Source organism: Typopeltis vanoorti, chromosome 1, assembly GCF_054136105.1.
Source record: "Typopeltis vanoorti isolate ZY-2024b chromosome 1, IOZ_Tvanoo_1.0, whole genome shotgun sequence".
NCBI lineage: Eukaryota > Metazoa > Arthropoda > Arachnida > Uropygi > Thelyphonidae > Typopeltis > Typopeltis vanoorti.
The window spans coordinates 133212102-133232002 of record NC_143549.1 but is presented as its reverse complement, the minus strand read 5'-3'; the positions used below and the strand labels follow the sequence as shown (position 1 = coordinate 133232002).

General features: G+C 34.6%; 1 protein-coding gene across 1 annotated transcript in view; it reads left to right on the top strand.

Moving 5' to 3' along the window:
• Window positions 1–19415, top strand: part of LOC150110443 (uncharacterized) — a 102593-nt gene extending 83178 nt beyond the window's left edge. The window contains exons 5-7 of the mRNA XM_090393890.1: window positions 8503–8639; window positions 16188–16293; window positions 19296–19415. Coding sequence (XP_090250016.1) covers window positions 8503–8639; window positions 16188–16293; window positions 19296–19386 — 334 coding nt within the window. The 3' untranslated portion in view covers window positions 19387–19415. The remainder of the gene's footprint in view (window positions 1–8502; window positions 8640–16187; window positions 16294–19295) is intronic.
• The last annotated feature ends 486 nt before the right edge of the window (window positions 19416–19901 follow it).

Sequence of the window (19901 nt, the reverse complement as noted above, 5' to 3'; positions counted from 1 at the left end):
TATCTCGTTTTCATCAATCCATTCCTGTATTTTTCCCTTGACTACTTTCTCTAAGACCTTGATAACGACTCCTGATATGCTGATCGGTCGGTAATTTGCAACCGTAGTCATGGATCCTCCTTTATGCAGTGAAACTATTTTCCCCTCTTTCCACACCTTCGGGACTAAGCCAGATCTGAGACTCAGATTAAACAACATGGTCAAGGGCACTGATAATTCTTTAGCCGCTTCACGCAAGACCCGTGCCGGTATACCATCCAATCCCACAGATGTGATCACATTAAGGTTCTGTAATAGACTAGTCACCTCCACTTCATTCATCACTATTCCCGCATAAACTAATGGTTCCTTCATTTTTTCAATGTCACCACCTGGATGATATACTTTTGCAAAGTGCGCACTCAGTAACTCCACTATATCAACTGATTCAGTGACCTCCTTACCATCGTCATTCCTTAAAATCATTTTACCGTGTACAGTTTTTTCTTGCTTGCAGCATATTGAAAGAACTGTTTGGGATTCTCTTTTGCTACCAAAGCTAGTTTCCTTTCATAATCCGCTTTTGCTTTTTTTACCACACTTGTTACCTTTCTGGCCTGCACTTTATACCGTTCGTGTGCCTGCAGGTCACCCCTTTCTTTAAATTCCCTCCACAGTTGTTTCTTTTTTTGCAGTCAAGCTTAATGGTGTGTTATTCATCCATTTAACCCCTACTTGTTTTACTATTCGGAACCTAGGTATACAATCAGCCATTACCTCCTGTAAATGCTCCTTGACCACTTCCCATGCTTTATCGACATCCAGCCCTTGCAGTTGTACATGCCACGGCACTGATCCAAGCAATCTCCTAAGCTTGTCATACTTGCCAGCACGGTAATTCCACATATACCCTGTCTTAATCGAAAATTCCACACCTTTAGCCACCTCCCAGTTCAAGACCTTATGATCACTCTCACCAATAGGTGGCAACATGGTCATATTCATTACAGTCAAATTCTCAGATGCTATTACCAGGTCAAGCACTCTCACACCCCTAGTATTTTCAATTACATGCTGTCTCAGATAGTTATCCCTTAATGTTATTATGGGATACTAAGGCAATTAATATGAAGTTGTTATCTTCTACATACAAGTATCCTAAGTCACTAAGATACTTCACACATAAACTTTGTATGTATACACTTGGATAAAGGATTAAACAAAAATAAAATTTCTTGTAGATAGGCTTATCTGTTGGTAACACAAGACTATTAAATTATTTAAGGAATTTGCAACACATACTGGAATATTAATTAAAAGAAACTTTAATAACTTCCTATATTTCATGTCATAGTTGTATGTTCCCATGAAGATGGCAAAGTGGCATTGCCGAAATATAGGAGGTATTTATTAAAGTTTCTTTTAATTAATATTCCAGTATACATTGTAAATTCCTTAAATAATTTAATAGTCGTGTTACCAACGTATAAGCCTATACGTTCTACAAGAATTACGATCATCCACGGAGATTCTATTGCATGCAAGGCCCGCCAGTATGGGAAACTAAAGCTGATGATATCGAAACAACTAAATCATTTTCCTTCTTAAAATGCTGCCATGATAATGAGGTAATCCCAAATTGTGTAATATTAAAGCACCTTTTCTCTTCACAGAAGGCTCTTTGCATTTATAACCTCACTAGCTTCACCCTACTACAAGAACAAATTACCGCTATGCCCGTTCTCTTGGTCGACGTAAACAAATCTATTTGGGCGTTAGAGGAGTTTTCCAACATGCTGAACCACGACCTTTAGATGATTCTCTATGACGTCTCGTGCACTTTGGCAGCAAAAGAATTTGAAAAGATACGAATTCGGCACATTGAAAAATTTGAAAACTTGAAAAAGGACTCTACCTCCAAACCTCAACAACCACTCAACACTGTAACCAACCTTTCTTCTGTTACTTTGCAGCCTGAGGCACTCAATGCACTGGCACTTCACCACAATTTTACCATAACTCCTAGGAAAATACCGGCTGAAGAAATAATGATTCAGATAAAACGTGGTATCCAGTCTGATATTGTTGGTGATATGGTATCTAAACCATATCACCAACAATATCAGACTGGATGTAGTTGGTGTTCTCACCAAAGCAATACCCAAAAACCAACCTATCCAAAGGAGAATATAAAGCTATACAAGAAATGAAGAAAAACAAAGAAATAGAGTAATCACCAAAGCGGATAAGGGAAATGCCACTGTGGTTCTCAACCAAACCGACTACACAGGTAAGCTTAATACTTTATTGTTAGATCAGGCTACCTACCTCCCTATTAAGTATAATCCACCAGCTCCCAAATTAGAACACTCCAAAGGCTCCTTAAGAAGGTCACTTCTTGGCCTGTGGAAGTTACCAACAAACCAAAACCTTTTAACTCTAGACTCCTCGAATATATGGACTTCCAAAAATACATAAACAACATGTACCATTACGTCCCATAGTGGATGGCATTGATTTCCCCACATACAAATTAGCCAAAGCGCTCTCTCTCTCTCTCACACACACACACACACACACACACACACACACACACACACACACACACACACTATACTGGCAATACACCATCACACATAAAAAAACTCAGCCCACTTCAAAGCCAGTATAGAAAACTTCTCACTCCAACATACTGACATAATGGTCAGTTTTGATGTCTCATCCCTATTCACAATTGTCCCACTCAAGGAAACCTTAGAGCTCATCCAAGCCAAATTTCCTCCTGATATCTCAGCCCCATTTCAGTTCACAATGAACTCAGACTATTTCATTTGGCAAGGAAAATTCTATAAACAGATAGAGGGGACAGCCATGGGTTCGCCACTTTTCCCACCCCTGGCCAACTTCTTTAATGAGACTTTTGAAGAGAACGCCTTAAACTCAGCCCCACAAAAACCCACTGTTTTGCTTCACTACGTTGAATGATGTGTTTACTATTTGGCCACATGGCTCAGATACACTCTACTCCTTCTTAACACACTTAAACAACCAACACCAGAATCCAGTTCACCTTGGAAAAAAGAGGAAAACAACAGTCTCCCTTTCCTAGACACTCTAATCACTCACCAGCCCCCCCCCCCCCCCCCCTCACAACAATATGGGGTTATAAAAACACTATATAACAGGACAAAATTAATCTGTTCAGATGACAATGTCCCTAACCACTGAACTAAACCACATCCTTAACTAATCCACACTTTCTTAGCCAATGGCTCCAACCCCCCAAAAAATATTAAAACCAGTTAATCACAATCCCCCCCTCCCTTCATAACAAAGGGAGAGGATTGTGGTTAACTAAATCCATCACCATTCCCTATATCCGGGGCACCTCTGAAAAGTTAACTAAAATCTTTAAAAAAAAATATGACCTGACTTGTTACAAACCATATAAAAAAAATTGGCATCCCTTATCTGCTCCACCAAAGACCAACCACTTCCCCTAGACCTGCCTGGGGTATACCAGGTCCCTTGCAGCTGTAAACTGTCCTACTTTGGCCAAACAGGCAGGACAGCAAATGTCAGGATTTCGGAACACAAAGACTACATCCGGTTTCACCAGTACAGCCACTCTGGGCTTGCAGACCATGCTCTGGATACCCGCCACAGAATACGTTGGAAGAAAGCCACATTAATACACCACAGCAAATTTAAATATGAAAGATTGTTCATGAAATCAGCCTCAGCTCTAAAAAAACTTTCCAAACCTAAACAAATTTGGGTGCATGAGACTGCCCCAAATTTTGGGAAGCTTGCATCTTGAGAACTTCAGCCCAACAGCCAAGACCTAATATAACCTGCTAGGGGCAGCTTTAAGACTCTAGGAACAACAGTAGTTTTCTCTCTTCTGCCTCATTTGCTTTTTGTAGTGCCTGCATGCACATGCCATAGTTGTATGTTCCCATGAAGATGGCAATGTGACATTTGCTGAAATATAGGATGTATTTATTGAAGTTTCTTTTAATTAATATTCCAGTATACATTGTAAATTTCTTAAATAATTAGTCAAAAATAAAATTTCTTAGGTAGTTTAATTTCAGTTATAACCAAGTTAAAAAAAAAAATAGTTCATCATATCATGCCTTAAATACATTCAAGTTCTCTGCTGACACCACACTCTCAGTCAATGCATTCTAATCATTCTCAACTCTCTCCATGCAAAAACCTGCTTCTCACCCTCTTATATAGCTTTCAGGGATGACCTCTTGTTCTACCACCATTTTATAAAAATAAAATAAAAATAAAAAAACCCTCTTCAATGGTAATCCTATAACAACCCCTTACCAACTTTTATGTCTCTATCATATCATCCCTCTTTCTCCTATCCAATAAACTATAAATTTCATCTTCTCAACCTTTCTTCATACTCAACATTCCAGAAATTAGAAACTACGTTAATCAATTGTCTCTTAACCCTTTCCAATATTTCTTCACCCTTTTGAATAGTAGTTGACCAAATCTGTGCATAGTAGTCCATATGTGGCCTAATCAAGGTCTCATATGGACTTCCTTACTTCAAGTCAGCATTATCTGTATCATTGTTAGAATTTGCTGCTGTTCTCACAATTTGGCAATGTCCTCTGAATTTTAGATGCTTATTCACTATTACCCCAAGATCTCTTTTCTCCATCTCCAACAATATATCCCCACCAAGCATAAATTCTACATCCCATCTTATTTTTCCAAATTTTAAAACTTTACATTTTGCAGCATTGAACTGGTATTCCCACTCCTGTGCCTATTCATTCAGATTCAAGTCTTCTTATGAGGCCACAACATTTGCTATATGCCTCACAGTTCTTTCCAACTTTGCATCATCTGCAAACAATTGAATATCCCTATATCTTTTAACATGCACATTAAAAGTACAGTGATCCTAAAACAGACCCCTGAGGCACACCACTAGTGACTTTCCTCTTTTGGGATATTGCTCCCCCCTTCCCATAATGCACAGTACTAGATGTGTCTGGTGGAAGGAATGTGCTGTGCATTATTGTGTTACTGAGACAATTTCATGCCTGTTTCTGATATTCTCTTTGCTATTGTGATAAAGTTTAATTGAAAATTACCTAATTCACATTATGAAACTTATGTTCAGTTCAGGGCATGAGAGGAATGTTATCCAATGGCCTAAAAATTTCATCATGTTGGGATTTCTTAGGCCATATACAGGGTGTTCGGGATAAATTTGACAGTTTCGTAAGGAAAAAGAAAATCTTCTTTGTATCTATTAAATTTAATGAATTGACAAAAAAACATTACAGGCAGAGTTAATTACAATACTATCAACAAGATTTACTCAAAATGACCACCATTAGCATCGATCACAGCTTCAATTCTGCTTCGGAACCTCGAACAAGCTGATGCTACAGTCTCCCTGGGAAGGGCCGCAAAAACTGTTTTAATTTTATCCATTAACTGGGCTTTTGTATTACTGGAAGTGCGATTGGTGTCTTTTTCAACTGCGCCCCATACAAAATAATCCATGGGGTTAAGGTCTGGGGAGTTTGGAGGCCAAACATTTGGACTGGTGAAGTCGTAGAAATTTTCAGACAACCATTTTTGACTTTTCCCAGAGGTGTGGCAAGGGGCCGAATCCTGCTGCCATACATACGGCCTACCATTGGCTACCCTTGTTATCCAGGGCTTGACTACAGTTAGCAACTCCACGAACAAAGCCCGAATTCCAATGCCAGGGTTCTTCAACACCTGTTCCTGCAGATTTGCGAGGAATTCTGCTGTACGAACGCAATCAGATCGTCTGCTAGGGATCTTTCTTCTTGCTACATCCTCGTAGTCACCATTGCAAGTCTCTAGTTCATGCCTGATTGTTTTTACTGTATTCAGGGAGCATTGGGCAGCAGTCGTAATATCCTTATTTTGATGGCGGGCACGAATCATCATGATACAAGTTATTCTCTTCCATGATTCAGGTGGGTTCCAGCTATCCATCCTTTCTGACATCTTGTATATGAATGAAGAAGGGTCCAAACTTTTAAATGAAGAGAAGTGTGTGTTAATACATGTAACTTACGGAAAAATATATAAAATATAAAATATAAACCCTCCACCTCTGTATGAGACTGGCTAACTTGCCATTTGATTGAAAACATCTGATAAAGGTTCCTCATGTCATGGACAAGATTTGAACCCAGGTCTTTCCAACCAAAAGGCTCGTCCATCCCAACTGAGCTACGCAGGCTCAATACAGATTTGATTTGGTGGAGAAAACGTTTCTGTATTGTACAGATACAGATATATAAATCTGAAAAAGTGTTTTTGGGATCTGATCTGTTGAAAATCTATGAGACAGTTGCATGCAACTTTCATCTGAATAATCAAGATCTCTTCCTTATCATACTCAAAGAAGGCACCAGTTAGGAATGTAGGTTTTAATACCATTTTTGCATTAGATCTGTAAAGTGAAGCACTGTGTAAAACCAGCTAAACCAGTCATGGGAATACTGGTTTAGCTAGTTTAAAAATAAATATTAGGATGATGGTAAAATATCCTGGAGGGCATTGAAAAAAGCTTAGAAATGGAGGAAAGAGTACTGTGAAAGAAATCACAGATGAAAAAAGGTTACTCAAAAACTAAAGATAAAGATATTCTAGATTTTTGAATAATTATTTTGAAAGTTTGCCAAATGGAACAAGCAGTGACAACATGGTGGTGGAAAACATTCAAAAAGGAATGCATTTAAGAGTGCATATCAATACTTGAGGTAGAAAAACTATCAAAGTCTGAAATGTGGAGGGCAGTTGGAATAGATGGGAAGATGATATTTAACTAGAAATGCTCAAATATGGAGGTATGAAATTTGGCTGTTCTGCAATCAGAAAGCCTGTTTACAAGATCAAATTTCAAATGATTGGAGTACAGCTCTCATAGTACTTCATCTATCAAAAGGGAAGTAAAAGTGAATGTGAAAATTAGAGTAATTTCTGTACTGGGTGTTCCTGTTAAGATTTATGCAAGCATACTTAAAAAAAGACTAAGAAAAATTGTGGGAGGGGAAACTTGGAGATTTTCAGGATTCAGACCATCAGATTTTCACTTTAAGACAAATAATAGAAATCATGGGAATATAACAAGAATCTGTATGTAAATTGGTAGTTCTGGAAAAGGCATATGACAAGGTACCAAGAGAAGAACTTTTTAAAATGCTACAATTATGTGGAATAAATGAAACGTTAGAGAAACACAGTCTATATTGAAGTTGTAGGTCAGCAGTAGAATTGAACAAGTACAGGATGATGGCTAGATGTAAAATCAGGTATGAAAAAAAAAAAGTGCTCACTATCTCCACTGTTATTTATCATCTATATGATTCAATCACTTTATTAAGATAAATTACATTAAACCTGATATCAAAATTGGATGTGTTAATCTCAGCTCTTTACTTTATGTGGGTGATGTTATGCTTCTAAATAAATCCAATACCAGTCAGCAGGATTCCTTAACTATTAAATAACCACTATAATAAATTTGGTATGAAAATCAGCAATAAACACACAAACTTTGAAAATATGCAGGAACATTGAAAACATTAACTTCGTCATCAACATCAACTACTACAGAACAAGTAAAACATTTCATTTATTTCGGCACATTTTTTAGTGAAGATGAAAATTAATATGGAGACAGATAATAGAATTAGCAAAGCTAGTATGATAAGAAGTCAACTCAATAAATTTATATGGAATAAGAATGAAATTAGTCAAACTAAACCATCTCTATATAAGACAAACCAATTTTAACTTATGGATCTGAGAAATGGCTGAGAAATAGTACTTTATCTTAGACTGGAGACTACAGGTATGAGAGTTCTTAGAAAGATTAAGGGAGTGAACAGATGGCATCTGTTCACTCCCCGAATAATTAAAAACATAATATTAAGAAAGAATTTGACATTGTTGACATTCTGAAAATGTGTGAGCAGAGCTAATCTCAGGTTGTATGATCGTTTAAATGAAAGGGTGAAGAAAAGTTAGCAAAAAAAGTTCTTTGCTATGATTGCAAGAAAAAGATGTAGAGGAAGTACATGGACTAACATAGTTTGAAGTGCCTTAGTAGACCATAATATAAAATCTGCAAGTATTGGAGCCCTGATAGATAACAGATTCATATGAAGAAAAATTGCCAATGGGAAGTTAGAATTACATGAAAAGGTTTCATTACTATCATATTATCCCCCCCCCCCCCCCCCCCACAAGGATACATATTGGGAATTGGATGATGGTTTGTCTTTCTGTTATGTCTGTGAAAATAATAAAAATATTGATTTAATAATTTAATAACTGAATAAAAGTTAATTATTATTCCTAGGTGTCTGTTTCTTACTTAAAAACAAGACTGTCCATACCAGGTATACTTGTATTAGTCTGTTTTGTAATTTGAAAATGGTCTTTTTGAATTACTTTTAAGTATCATAGAATATATATTAGTAATTATGGCAATTTCAGGGAGGAGAAACATCCATGTTTGAGGTGTTGGCAAATGGTGAATTGGCTTGATTTATGGAAGAAAAGTATTTTATACTTTGCAATGGCTGTCCTTTGTTTTCTTAAACCTGTGACAGTCTGGCTAGCTACAGTTACAGGTGAATATTACTTAATTTTTTTTTTACTAATAAATGTTTTTTAATTTTCTTATAATTTCAAACAAAAATTTAAATACCATTTTATAATTAGAAAAATTAGCTCCTGATCTTGTAATACTGTGAACTATGTGAAATCCATATTATATTTTTATTATAGCTGACACATGTATAGAAAAATACAATTTATTTAACTCCAATATATTTCAACCTGTATTACAAGGATATCATCAGGGAGAGAAGATTGGTTTACAACATTCAAAACACGAATTACAAAAACGTAGTCACATAGTATGTGCTTACTTGCTTGTCTCTTAGTCATAACTGAGTTAGCAGGAGAATGTACTATTAGAGGTTAAAGGGAAACATTGGATAGCTTTTGTAATTCAAATACAAGGTTATATAACTTATTCTTTATTACAAAAAAAAAAAAATCTGATAGTTAATACAGATTCTTTTCCAAAATTTGAGACCAGCATACATTCAGAGTGGTTAAGATTCAGACAATGTAGTAAAATTTTATAAATTTCAAGAGTGGGACATTCAGCCTATACACCACCAGCTGTTCTGGACTACTAATTTTATGTTTATTCTGTTTAGTCATCAAAGTTAAAATCAACATCACTAATTGTAGAATATCATGTATGTACAGTAAAATAAATTTTATTATGTAAATATAAGACATCATCAGTACAATTATTGAACAACAGTCGGAATTGAATTAAATAATGGTAGTGTGCATGCTTAAATTGGAATCCCTTTACATATACAGTCATGTTTTCATGGATTAAAACTAATGTACTGAAATTAAAACTAATTAAATTAAATTAAAATATATAACAGATAACATTTTGGAAAATTATGGAGACAACTACCGTGTTCGAGTAAAACTTTAATTTAATATAAACTAAAATCCGCTTTTGACATTTCGACCTTTATATCACGGTCATCTTCTGGAGTATATGCACTATATACAGAAAATAAGCTACACTACAATCTACATGGTTTGTTAACATTACTGACCAACTGTTACAACAATTATTGGCCTGACCGCTGGCAAAAAAAAAAAGAAATGAAAAATAAAAATATATACATCAACACTAGAGTCCTATTATTAATATTATCTACTGGTTGTAAAATTACATTAGGAGCAACAACAAGTCTGTGTGTGTGTGTGTGTGTGTGTGTGTGTGTGTGTGTGTGTGTGTGTGTGTGTGTGTGTATATATATATATATATTAACACCATGATCATACATATACATTCCAACCAGTTGGTATGGAATTGTTTCCAATACTGGGTGAAGGTTGCCTAGAGTCCTGACTTATGCTAGATACTATGTATTAGGTGGGCTGAATGTGTGCCATCCAGATTCTTGGAATTTTCATGCTGCCATTATTGTTGATATTTGGGCGATGTATCAGAATTTCACAGGCTTCCTTAAATTTTTTTTCATACCAGGTTTTTGTATGGTGTAAAGAGCAGGTACTTTTCCAGTCGATTTGGTGTAAGGTGTTGAGAGTGTGATCTGAGAGGCCTGCTTCACCAAAATGGTTATATTTAATTTGTCTTATGTGTTCTTTCTTACGTATAGGGATTGTACGTCCTGTTTCACCAATGTACGGTAAGTCTATGTGTGTGTATATATATATATATATATATTAACACCATGATGTACCGGTGCAGTGGCTGCAATAAAATCCATGATGTGCTAATGGGAGGAGAGGATTTTGTTTTTAGATTAGAGGAGTTGAATATGTTTTTAAGTTTCGTAGGTGGTTTAAAGGTTTCATTGAGGTTATAATGGTGTAGGATTCTGTTGATTTTTTCCGAGAACCCTTTAATGTATGGGATGGCTATGGTTGTATTGTAGTCTAGATTCTTTTTTGTTGATGTTTTATGATATATTTTTATGATATTTTATTGATAGTATTTTTGTTATAGCCATTATTTATGAATGTGTCGCTTATGATTTTTAGTTCCTGTTTCAGAGCTTGCTGGTTGGAGCAAATTGTTATAGCTCTGTTTTTAGGGGTGTTAATGACTCCATATTTTTGTGATGGGTGGTGGTATGAATTAGCATGTACGTATTGGCCAGTGTGTGTGTCAGTTTGCGTTAGACCGTGAAGGATAGACTGTCTGAAGGAAGACATGTGACCAGTTCTGATTTTCAATTTCAATGTTAAATTGTATGCATTCATGTTGTTTGTTCAGGTAGCTAAGGAATGTGTTTAGCGTTCATCGCCCATGCAGCCAGATAATAAACACATCGTCAACATATCTACCACACTGTAGGTTTTAGAGTGGCGGAATCAAGAGCACTTTGTTCAAACGTTTCCATATAGAAGTTAGCGATTGGGGAGGATAGTGGCGAGCCCATGGCTGTACCTTTTTTTTTTTGTAGGTAAAATTTATTTTGCCACATGAAGTAACCAGACTGTAGTACGTGGGAAGAGGGCCGTAATGCCGGGCAGAAATTTGTTCCATAGTAGAAGGATTGCGTCATTGATTGGAACATTTGTGAAAGGGCCGAAACGTCGAAACTGACTAATAAGTCATCTTTGTCAGTGTTATGTTTTTAATTTTGTTTATAAAGTGTTGTGTATTCTTTATGTAGGAGGGGGAAATGACCTACCAACTCCTTGAGTGTTGACGCTAATTTCTTGGCTAAGTGGTAATTAGGGCTATCTGTTCCTTCCACAATAGGTTGGAATGGCCAAAAAGAAAGGATATAACAGATAAATTTATTTAATACAATTGAGGATAACAATTTCCCAAACTTTTGGAATGTGGGACAATAGTGTGACAATTGTTACTATTAAGATTAGGTCTATGAAGTAAGGCTTCAGCACTTTATATAAATGTTCATGTTTATATATGGATCTATGTAGAACTTAGCATTTTGCCATTGGATCCTGAATGAGAAAATTTTCAATTCCATGTTGTGTAAAGCCAGATTTGTGAGGTTAGATAAGACAGGTGTGGTCTTTATGTTCAGATATACCTTTATTTATAGATCTACCTGTTTGGCCATAGTAAGATAAGTTACACGAACATAGTACTTCGTATATTCCAGGTAGTATCATTGGTAAGAGTTTGTTTTTTGGAGAAGGTAGCAAATTATGAATTTGGTTGATGGGTTTATAGGTAGCAATAAATTGATATTTTTTCATAATTTTTGCGACACATTCAGAGATGCCTTTAATATATGGTATAGAAGTCCTGCAGGATTCTTGTCTGGGTTGCTTTGTATGAGAGTGGTCGATTTTTTTTTTTTTATTATTATTATTGGATTATATCCATTTAGTAAGGCTGTTTCTTTGACAGTTTCCCGATATTCAGAAGAACAAATCTTGTGTGCTCTGGATACTAGAGATTTTGTGATGCCATATTTTTGAGATGAATGGTGAGCTGATGTATTGTGGATATAACAACCTGAAAAAAGTTGTTTTCGGTAGACATTAGTGGAAATGGATCCATCTTGCTTACGCTGGATATGTACATGAAGAAAGGAAATACTTTTTTATGATTCATTCTTTTTTCTAGTGTGAACTTCATACGAGGATGTAAGGTGTTCTTCTCCAAAAGACAAACTCTCACCAATGATACTACCTGGTTAAAACATGTTGCTAAAACATCACCTTCCCTTAGTAAAATCGTGCAGCGAACAGCATGGGTTTACTAAGGGGAAGGTCATGCTTAAGCATTTAAAAATACTTACATGATGCAATATCAGAATGTGTCCCTAGAGTTAGAAGAATAAATAGAGTAGAAGTGAAGTAGATGTACAGTCTTATTAAGCAAGAGATTCTTAAGAAAAGGATGATGTAGAAGGAATACCATGTGTATAAGGATCATGTCAGTTATGAAAATTATATGGAAAGTTAAGTCTCAGTATGAAAATTCTGCAAGTAAAAGAAAGAACGAATATGAAAGAATAACTACTGAATACAGATGGTATATGTGGGTGACAGATGCAGAAGAGAATGTTCAACTAAGTGCCCATTTTGTTAAAAATTATCAAAAATGGTATTTACAGCATTGAGGTTGCTGTTACCTCTTCACTGGATAAAGAAACTCAGATCTGTGAAGAGGAGGTACTACCGCTGTTGCACACACTGAATAAGAACTCAGCAATAGTAGGGACTGATGGAATACCAGCACAGATGCTAAGAGTGTTCACCTGAACTACATGTTTCTTTGACCAGACTATATAATTTGAGTATTAGCACAGGGAAGATTCCACAGGAGTGGAAATAATGTATGATGATGATATCTCATTGTAAACAGGTAGTACAAAGACTGGTTGTTTATTGACCTATCACTATCTCTGGAGTGATGGTGAAAATTTTGGAAAAGTTGGTAAGATCATGAAGAAATGGATTGACAGAGAATCTGTACTTTGCAATGAATAGCATGGGTTTACTAAAGGAAGGTCATGTGTGAGCAACTTGCTCACATCTTATAATATTACTCTTGAGATAGACAAGGGGAATGGATATACCCCTTGTCTATCTCATGATACTTTTAGCTTTGCTAATGATTTTAACTGGTTACATCTTGGAGAATATGGGATTGGATTATCAAGTATTAGTATAGATAAGAAGTTAGCTGACTGACATATCAAAAAATGGTATAGGGGATGTGATTCTATAAGATTTAAGGTGATCACTGATGTACCACAAGGATTAGTCTTTGGTCCATCGTTATTGGATCTTGACCTTAATGACATTGGGAAGGATTTGACAAGAGACATATAGCTGTTTGCAAAGATAGGACTGAGTAATCAGGAATGCACCTGATATGCAGTACTTGAAGAATTACTTGAATAGGCTGGAATTATTGGCACGTGAAAATGTCCTTCAATTCAGTGTTAGTAAGTATAAAGTTAGTAAGTGTTAGTAAGTATAAAGTTATGCACTTCATGACGAGAGATCCGGTATCATATTGGTGAGATTATGCTAGAAGAAACTGATCAGGCTATGGGTCTTGGTGTTTTAGTATAGATAGAAAGCTGAAAAAACAAATCTTGACATGTAAAATAAGGAAGTAATTTTACCTCTTTACAAGGCACTGATATGACCTCATTTGGACTGTTGTGTGCAGGTCTTGTTTCTGAGTTTCTTTGGCAATGCTGATACAGTGGAGAGAGTGCTAAAATCAATATCAGGATTGTGGAATACAGATTAAAAATTTGGACTGCAGATTTTGGACTCCACTACCGACACAAAAATCTAGCTGTCACCTCCCCACTCCTGTTTGCTAGTGTCAGTAGTGGAATTTGAGAATGAATGTAGTCAAGAGTGGGGAGGTGAGAGCTAGATTTTTCTTTCACAGTGATGCATGATTGGAATGGATTGCATTTTGGAGGTATTGTGAAGGAGTTCAACAAATGGTATGACAGCTGGTGTGGGTTATGTTGCCTCCTGAATGACTCCTTTATTCTCTGGATGTCTTTTAATAACAATAATAAATAATAATACTTGTAGTACTTGACCAAGTACTTGTTCACCATGACTTTTCTTCATTTTATTCAGAGTATAGTTTCAACTTTCAAAGTGAATAAGCTCTGTACTCCCAGTTAGAGAGACCTCTGTGCTTCTGCAACAATCAAATTCCTTTTGAAGTTAATTTTTCAGATATCTCTCATAACCATGTTATCTGTGGTTGTAGGATAGTATGTTTCTTCAGCTTTCATACACAACTTCAACACACTGGCTTGTGTTTAACGTTTTTTTTTTTTTTTTTTTCATACAATATGGGAAATTGCAAGCAACTTCCCATATTGTATGAAAATATTGTATATACTAATGTACTATAGTTGATTGTACAGTTAATTGTTTTGGAGACCAAGCACGGAACTTTTTCAAGCCACTGTTGGTTGGAGAATGGGTATATGCTAACCAGTTGACTGACTTGCCACCGTGGTTATTGTATCTGCTCTCAAACCAACAAGCTGCAGGTTTGAATCCTGCTGTGGGCATTGACATTTGTGAATGCCTTTAGGTGGGAGATGGATTTCATTGCCTAGTGTACGACCACCGCCCAGCTTATTGTATTAAAAATTAAATTTAAAAAAAATTTAAAAAATACAAAAATACAAAATGCTTTGTATTTTGTATACACTTTTTGTATACTTTTCCATAAAATGGTGTTTATTGATTTAACTTAAATTTTATCTTAATGAAATTGAACATATTAACAGAATGCAAGGGAAGTTTTCATTTTAATTAATATGTACACATACCAGCCACTGAATTAGCTTGCAGAAATCAGTTGTTTCCATATAGGCATGCAACTGTCAGTACCGATACTCTTCCATTCCTTCCCTGCTCATAGTTCAGTGCGGTATGGGTTGGGAATAGCCTTCATTAACCCGGCATTAGTAAAGTGGGGTGTCATAGATCCCAAAGATTTGAAATTGACTATAACTTTTTAACAATGCGTGGCAGTGAGTCATGCCTCAGTATAGCTTCCCCTCCCATAACCGACTATTTGACGCCATAGACGACAGGCTGTTGTGCGCAAGCAAGTTTAATGTGGGACCCCCCACCTTACCAGTTTTGTTACATTTTCCCACCTTACTAATGCTGAGTTAAAAACTTTGGTCAGTTGCTGCACACAGGAAGTTCTGTTTGTTTGTACCAGCCTTCTCAGACACTGGTGACTTGTTACTGATAGACTGTCTTAGGACCATAGACAATCGATGGTAGTTATTTTTCCACTGATTAAACACTTGGGATATCTCACCTTTTGAGAAACCAGTTGGCTCTGCTATTTTCGGAATTGTGGCTCTAGTCAGATGGACACCCACAATAAGTCCTTTATCAAACTCTGAAAGATCCTTTATTTTTTTCCATTGTGATCAACAATATTGATGATTACTGACCAGCAGCATTCTTAAATAGTTGCCTAGAACATGTGTTGACACATGTGACCAATTTTGCATAAGTGATATTTATGTACATCTGCATAAAGGTTTTTAATTCAGTAGCTGGCATATGTAGATTAAAATCATTATCTAGATCTAAAAAAAAAAAAAAAAAAAAAACGTGTAAAATAAATCCTGCCAAGGGAGAAAAAAAAATTAAAAGTTCTATCTTAAAATAGGTATGAAAAACAAGTGAAAAAACATAGATGCTAGTATTTTCTGTAAATTTTCTGTTTCCTTTAAAGCAGCATACTTTTTTTTTGAATAAATCTTTAAAAGCATGCATATAAATTTTGTAAAATCATTGTGAGCTACAAAAGTAATTGTCCTCTTAGGTACAGAAGAAGATATATTTGTATATATGGATGTGTATATTTTATATTTGTATATACAGATATCCTGAAGATGATAAGGATTTATGTTCTATCATGCTCTAGTTTATTTTTTTTTCCTCAGCCGCAGTGGTGGTGATGATGACCACCATAAATATAGCTAAGCTACTTTACAGTGAGTGAACTACGTATATAGTGGAATAGTCTACATTTGTTTTTGATATATCTTAAGCTTGTAGTAAAAGGATAGCTTTAGTCCCAGCTTTAAAACAGTTATCCTGTTTTATAGGTGTAATGCTTGTGATACTTGCCATACTGTATCTCATCCTCACTTACAGAACTCGCCTTATCACAAAAGATGCATTACTCTCAGAGAAGGAAAATTCTTATGATAGGTGAGCTTTTATTTTAATTTTTTTTTAATAGTGACATCAATAATGTATAATCATATATGTATGTATATATGAATTTATTATATATTTGAATTCAGTGCTTTAGTAAAATGATTGTAAACAGTGGCTGATGGTTAATGTAGGTCCATCTTTCTAATGAAAATTATTCATAATTTGCATGATAAGTACCAGTTTTGCATTCAAAAATATAGGTGAAAATTTTATTTAAAATAAAATCTAAATTCATTAATTTAAAATTAATAACTTAATTCTTGTTTTTTACCATCCACCTACTGCAAAAAAATAATTGGCCAAATAATGCCAGATAGTGCCAAATAAAAAGTTTAAGGTGAATTCTAATTCTGAAACCAGTAGGTGATACATTTCTAAAACGATTGACTTAATATTCAGAAAGAAAGCAAGAGAGAGAGAGAGAACATATATACATTTTAGTATTTTTACATAGATAAATGGTCTTCCATAGTAAAATAATAATGAACAGTGGTTATTTAAGTTAAGTAAGTGATGCAAAATTTATAATTTTCACAATTTAGTTTAACTAAACATTGCAGGAAAAAATTACAAAACTTCCATTGTTGTCTGCCTTGCCATTTTTAATGCATCTTCTTCCAACAAAAAAGACAGGTTTTTTGTTGGAAGAAGCTGCATTACCATACATTGTGATGTGTGGTAAAAGTGAGAAACTGCATTACCATACAGTTTCTCACTTTTAATAATGAACATGCTACATGGGTATACTCTATATTTTGGTAACTATGCAAACATTATTAATTGCTTGAGTATTTCTTGGAATAGACAAATATGAAAGAGTGACTTAGCTTATATGACAACCTGCATCAGATTACAGGCCAGTTTATAACCTGTCTTGTCCTTGCAGACCATTTAATTTAATTAGTCAACAACAAGCCTTGCTGTTGGAAATGTCTGCTAAAGAAAGTGTCTCTTGGAAAAAAGTCAAAATTATTCATGAGTTTGGATATGGTGCAAAAAATATTAATATGTGTAAAAAGTTTTCTTTGTCCTCTTCACCAATATCAACATTGTGGAAGAATAAAAATGTTTACATATTGGCAATGGAAAACAACATAACTGAAACAGAAAAAAATTTAGAAAATGCAAGTTTATAAACATTAATGAAGGCATGCTGGATTCTCAATAGACTCCAATCTTGAAGGCTCAACTTGAAAAATTTGCTGAACGGATTTGGATGCGATTATTTTGTAACAATAGTTGGCTCGATCAATTAAAAAAACTGACATAATATTGTCATTTTTTTTAAAAGTCTAATTGAAATCATGTTTATTATTAATTAGTATCGTTTTTAATTATGGAGAAATAAACTGTGTTTAGTACTAAGTGTATGGTTTTAATGGACAGAATAAATTGTGTTTAATATTAACTCTATACAAGTTTATACAACACATTCATATCTAGATATGAATGTGATTGTATATCTAGATATGTAACTATATTATATTTTCTCAGTGATACATTTTACTGTATCTATTTTTTATCAAGTTATTGAGAGTTTAAAAAAAAAGCAGGAGGTAGATTTAACTCATCACTGATATAGTGAGTAATAGTTATAACGAGGAAATTTTGTTGGGCCTGTGATGCTTGTTATAACTAAATTTGACTGTATATGTTTTATCAATGTTGCCATATGCTCTTTTTCCAAATTTTCTGAACTTTTCTTTTCTTCATTTGATGATGTAATATTTTATTTCTTCATTTAGTATAGCACACAATCAAAAATTGTGTAATAGTATAATGCATAGACATGTTAGACATTGCACAAAGAACAATATTCTAGCACTTGTTCTAGCTCTTGCAAATCAAATTGCAATGCACTTGTATGGGAAGAATAATTCTATCTGGGTTTTAGAATTTTCAACTTGTTGGAGTTTCTATTGTGTGAAAATTGGAATATATTAGCAAAAAATTTAAGGAATTTAACTGTGTTTGCATGTAAAATTTCTTTAGAAATTCTGAAAGTGGTTTGTTTAGAAACATCTGAAGACTCCATCTAATTGCCTTTAATTTCATAACACATTTGGAAGAATAATTTATCATGTGCTTTGACCAAATAAACCTGAATCCAATTCTTGTTGTAACAAAAATTATTTTTATGTGAGCTCTTTCACTTGAAGGTGCATTAATCAGTTTCATATGGCAGTTGCAGTCATTCTCCTAGAAGTATATTCTTTTTTGTCCCACAAAACAGGCACATGGGCCAGAGAACATGCAGTTAAAAACAGTATGTATTTTGGTAGCAAATTTTATAGAAAAACAGTATGTATCTGGGGGCGGGTAGTAGATTGTATACTGTATACAGTAAATCATGTAGTGTAGAGTCACCACCTATGATGCTTTCAACTGGTTAGAGTTTCTTCCCGTACAATTTCAATAATTAGTTTGCAGGTTCCACTGATCTGTTAATAGTCTTTCAAATTCATTATTTCTCTTTATAAGTCAGTTAGAAATGCAATTACCTACAGTATTACATTTTTTGAAATTTGAATAATCCATAACTAAGCTGTTGACTGATAGTAAAAATCAAAATTGTTGAATAAAGATTTTGAAACTGTCTTGATATTTCTGCCTGGCACCTGAGAACCAGTTGAGTTTTGAACAGAATTATCAGGTTAATGAACCCATTAATCAAAAGCACTAATAATAAGTGATTAGAATTAGTCAGGGTTTTCAGAGCTCATGTGAGAATTGTCATACCAAGATATTTATGTTGCAGGTAATGTAAGCTATCAAACACTTTCCAAGTTTTTAGAAGTTTTGAAAGTTCATTGATAGCCTTAAATTGTTTAAATTACTAAGTGAAGCCTTTCAAGGTTCTTTGAGCGAGAAGTTTTGTTGTTTCAGTAAAAAAAAAAACTCTAGTGTTTAGAGTTTTTTAAATTATACTTATTGTGATATTTAAATCAAAATATTTTGTTTACATGCATCTTGTATATTTTATTAATATGTAGGTTTGATGAACTACAAGAGGAAATTGATGACAGTCTTCCAGAGCCAAACAGCGACAACGTAGGAGATCAAGATCAGATTCTTGAAGTGTGAATAGTTTTTATTGGCTTGGCTTGGATTCCTATAGTATGAAATCTTGTATTGCAACTTGCATGATGGCAAGTATTAGTCATTTCTATGGGACACTAAATGTGTAGGTAATATTTTAAAAGCCAAAGCTGATTTTGTAAGCAGTTTATGAATATTGTGAACATGAACAGTATTTTAGATTCAGGGATTTTCACGGGGTGGGGGGGAAAGGGTGTCATCTATTCATTTGCAGCTGTTTCTTTCTTTGCTGCACATATGGAAAGAAACTGCATGTACTGTCACTAATTTTTAAATCTTGGAATGCTTTAAATATACAAAATGAAATTTATGGCAGAGCAAAAAGTTTGCCTTTATGGGTATTTTATAAATTAGATCTTTACAATAGAAGAAATACCAAAACTTTATGGGCAGAAAAAGTGAATTTTAAGGTATATACATCTATTTAGTAAGTAGATGTAAATTAAAAAAAAAAAAGAGGTTTAATATGATTCCTATCATCTCATCAGTATTATAAACTG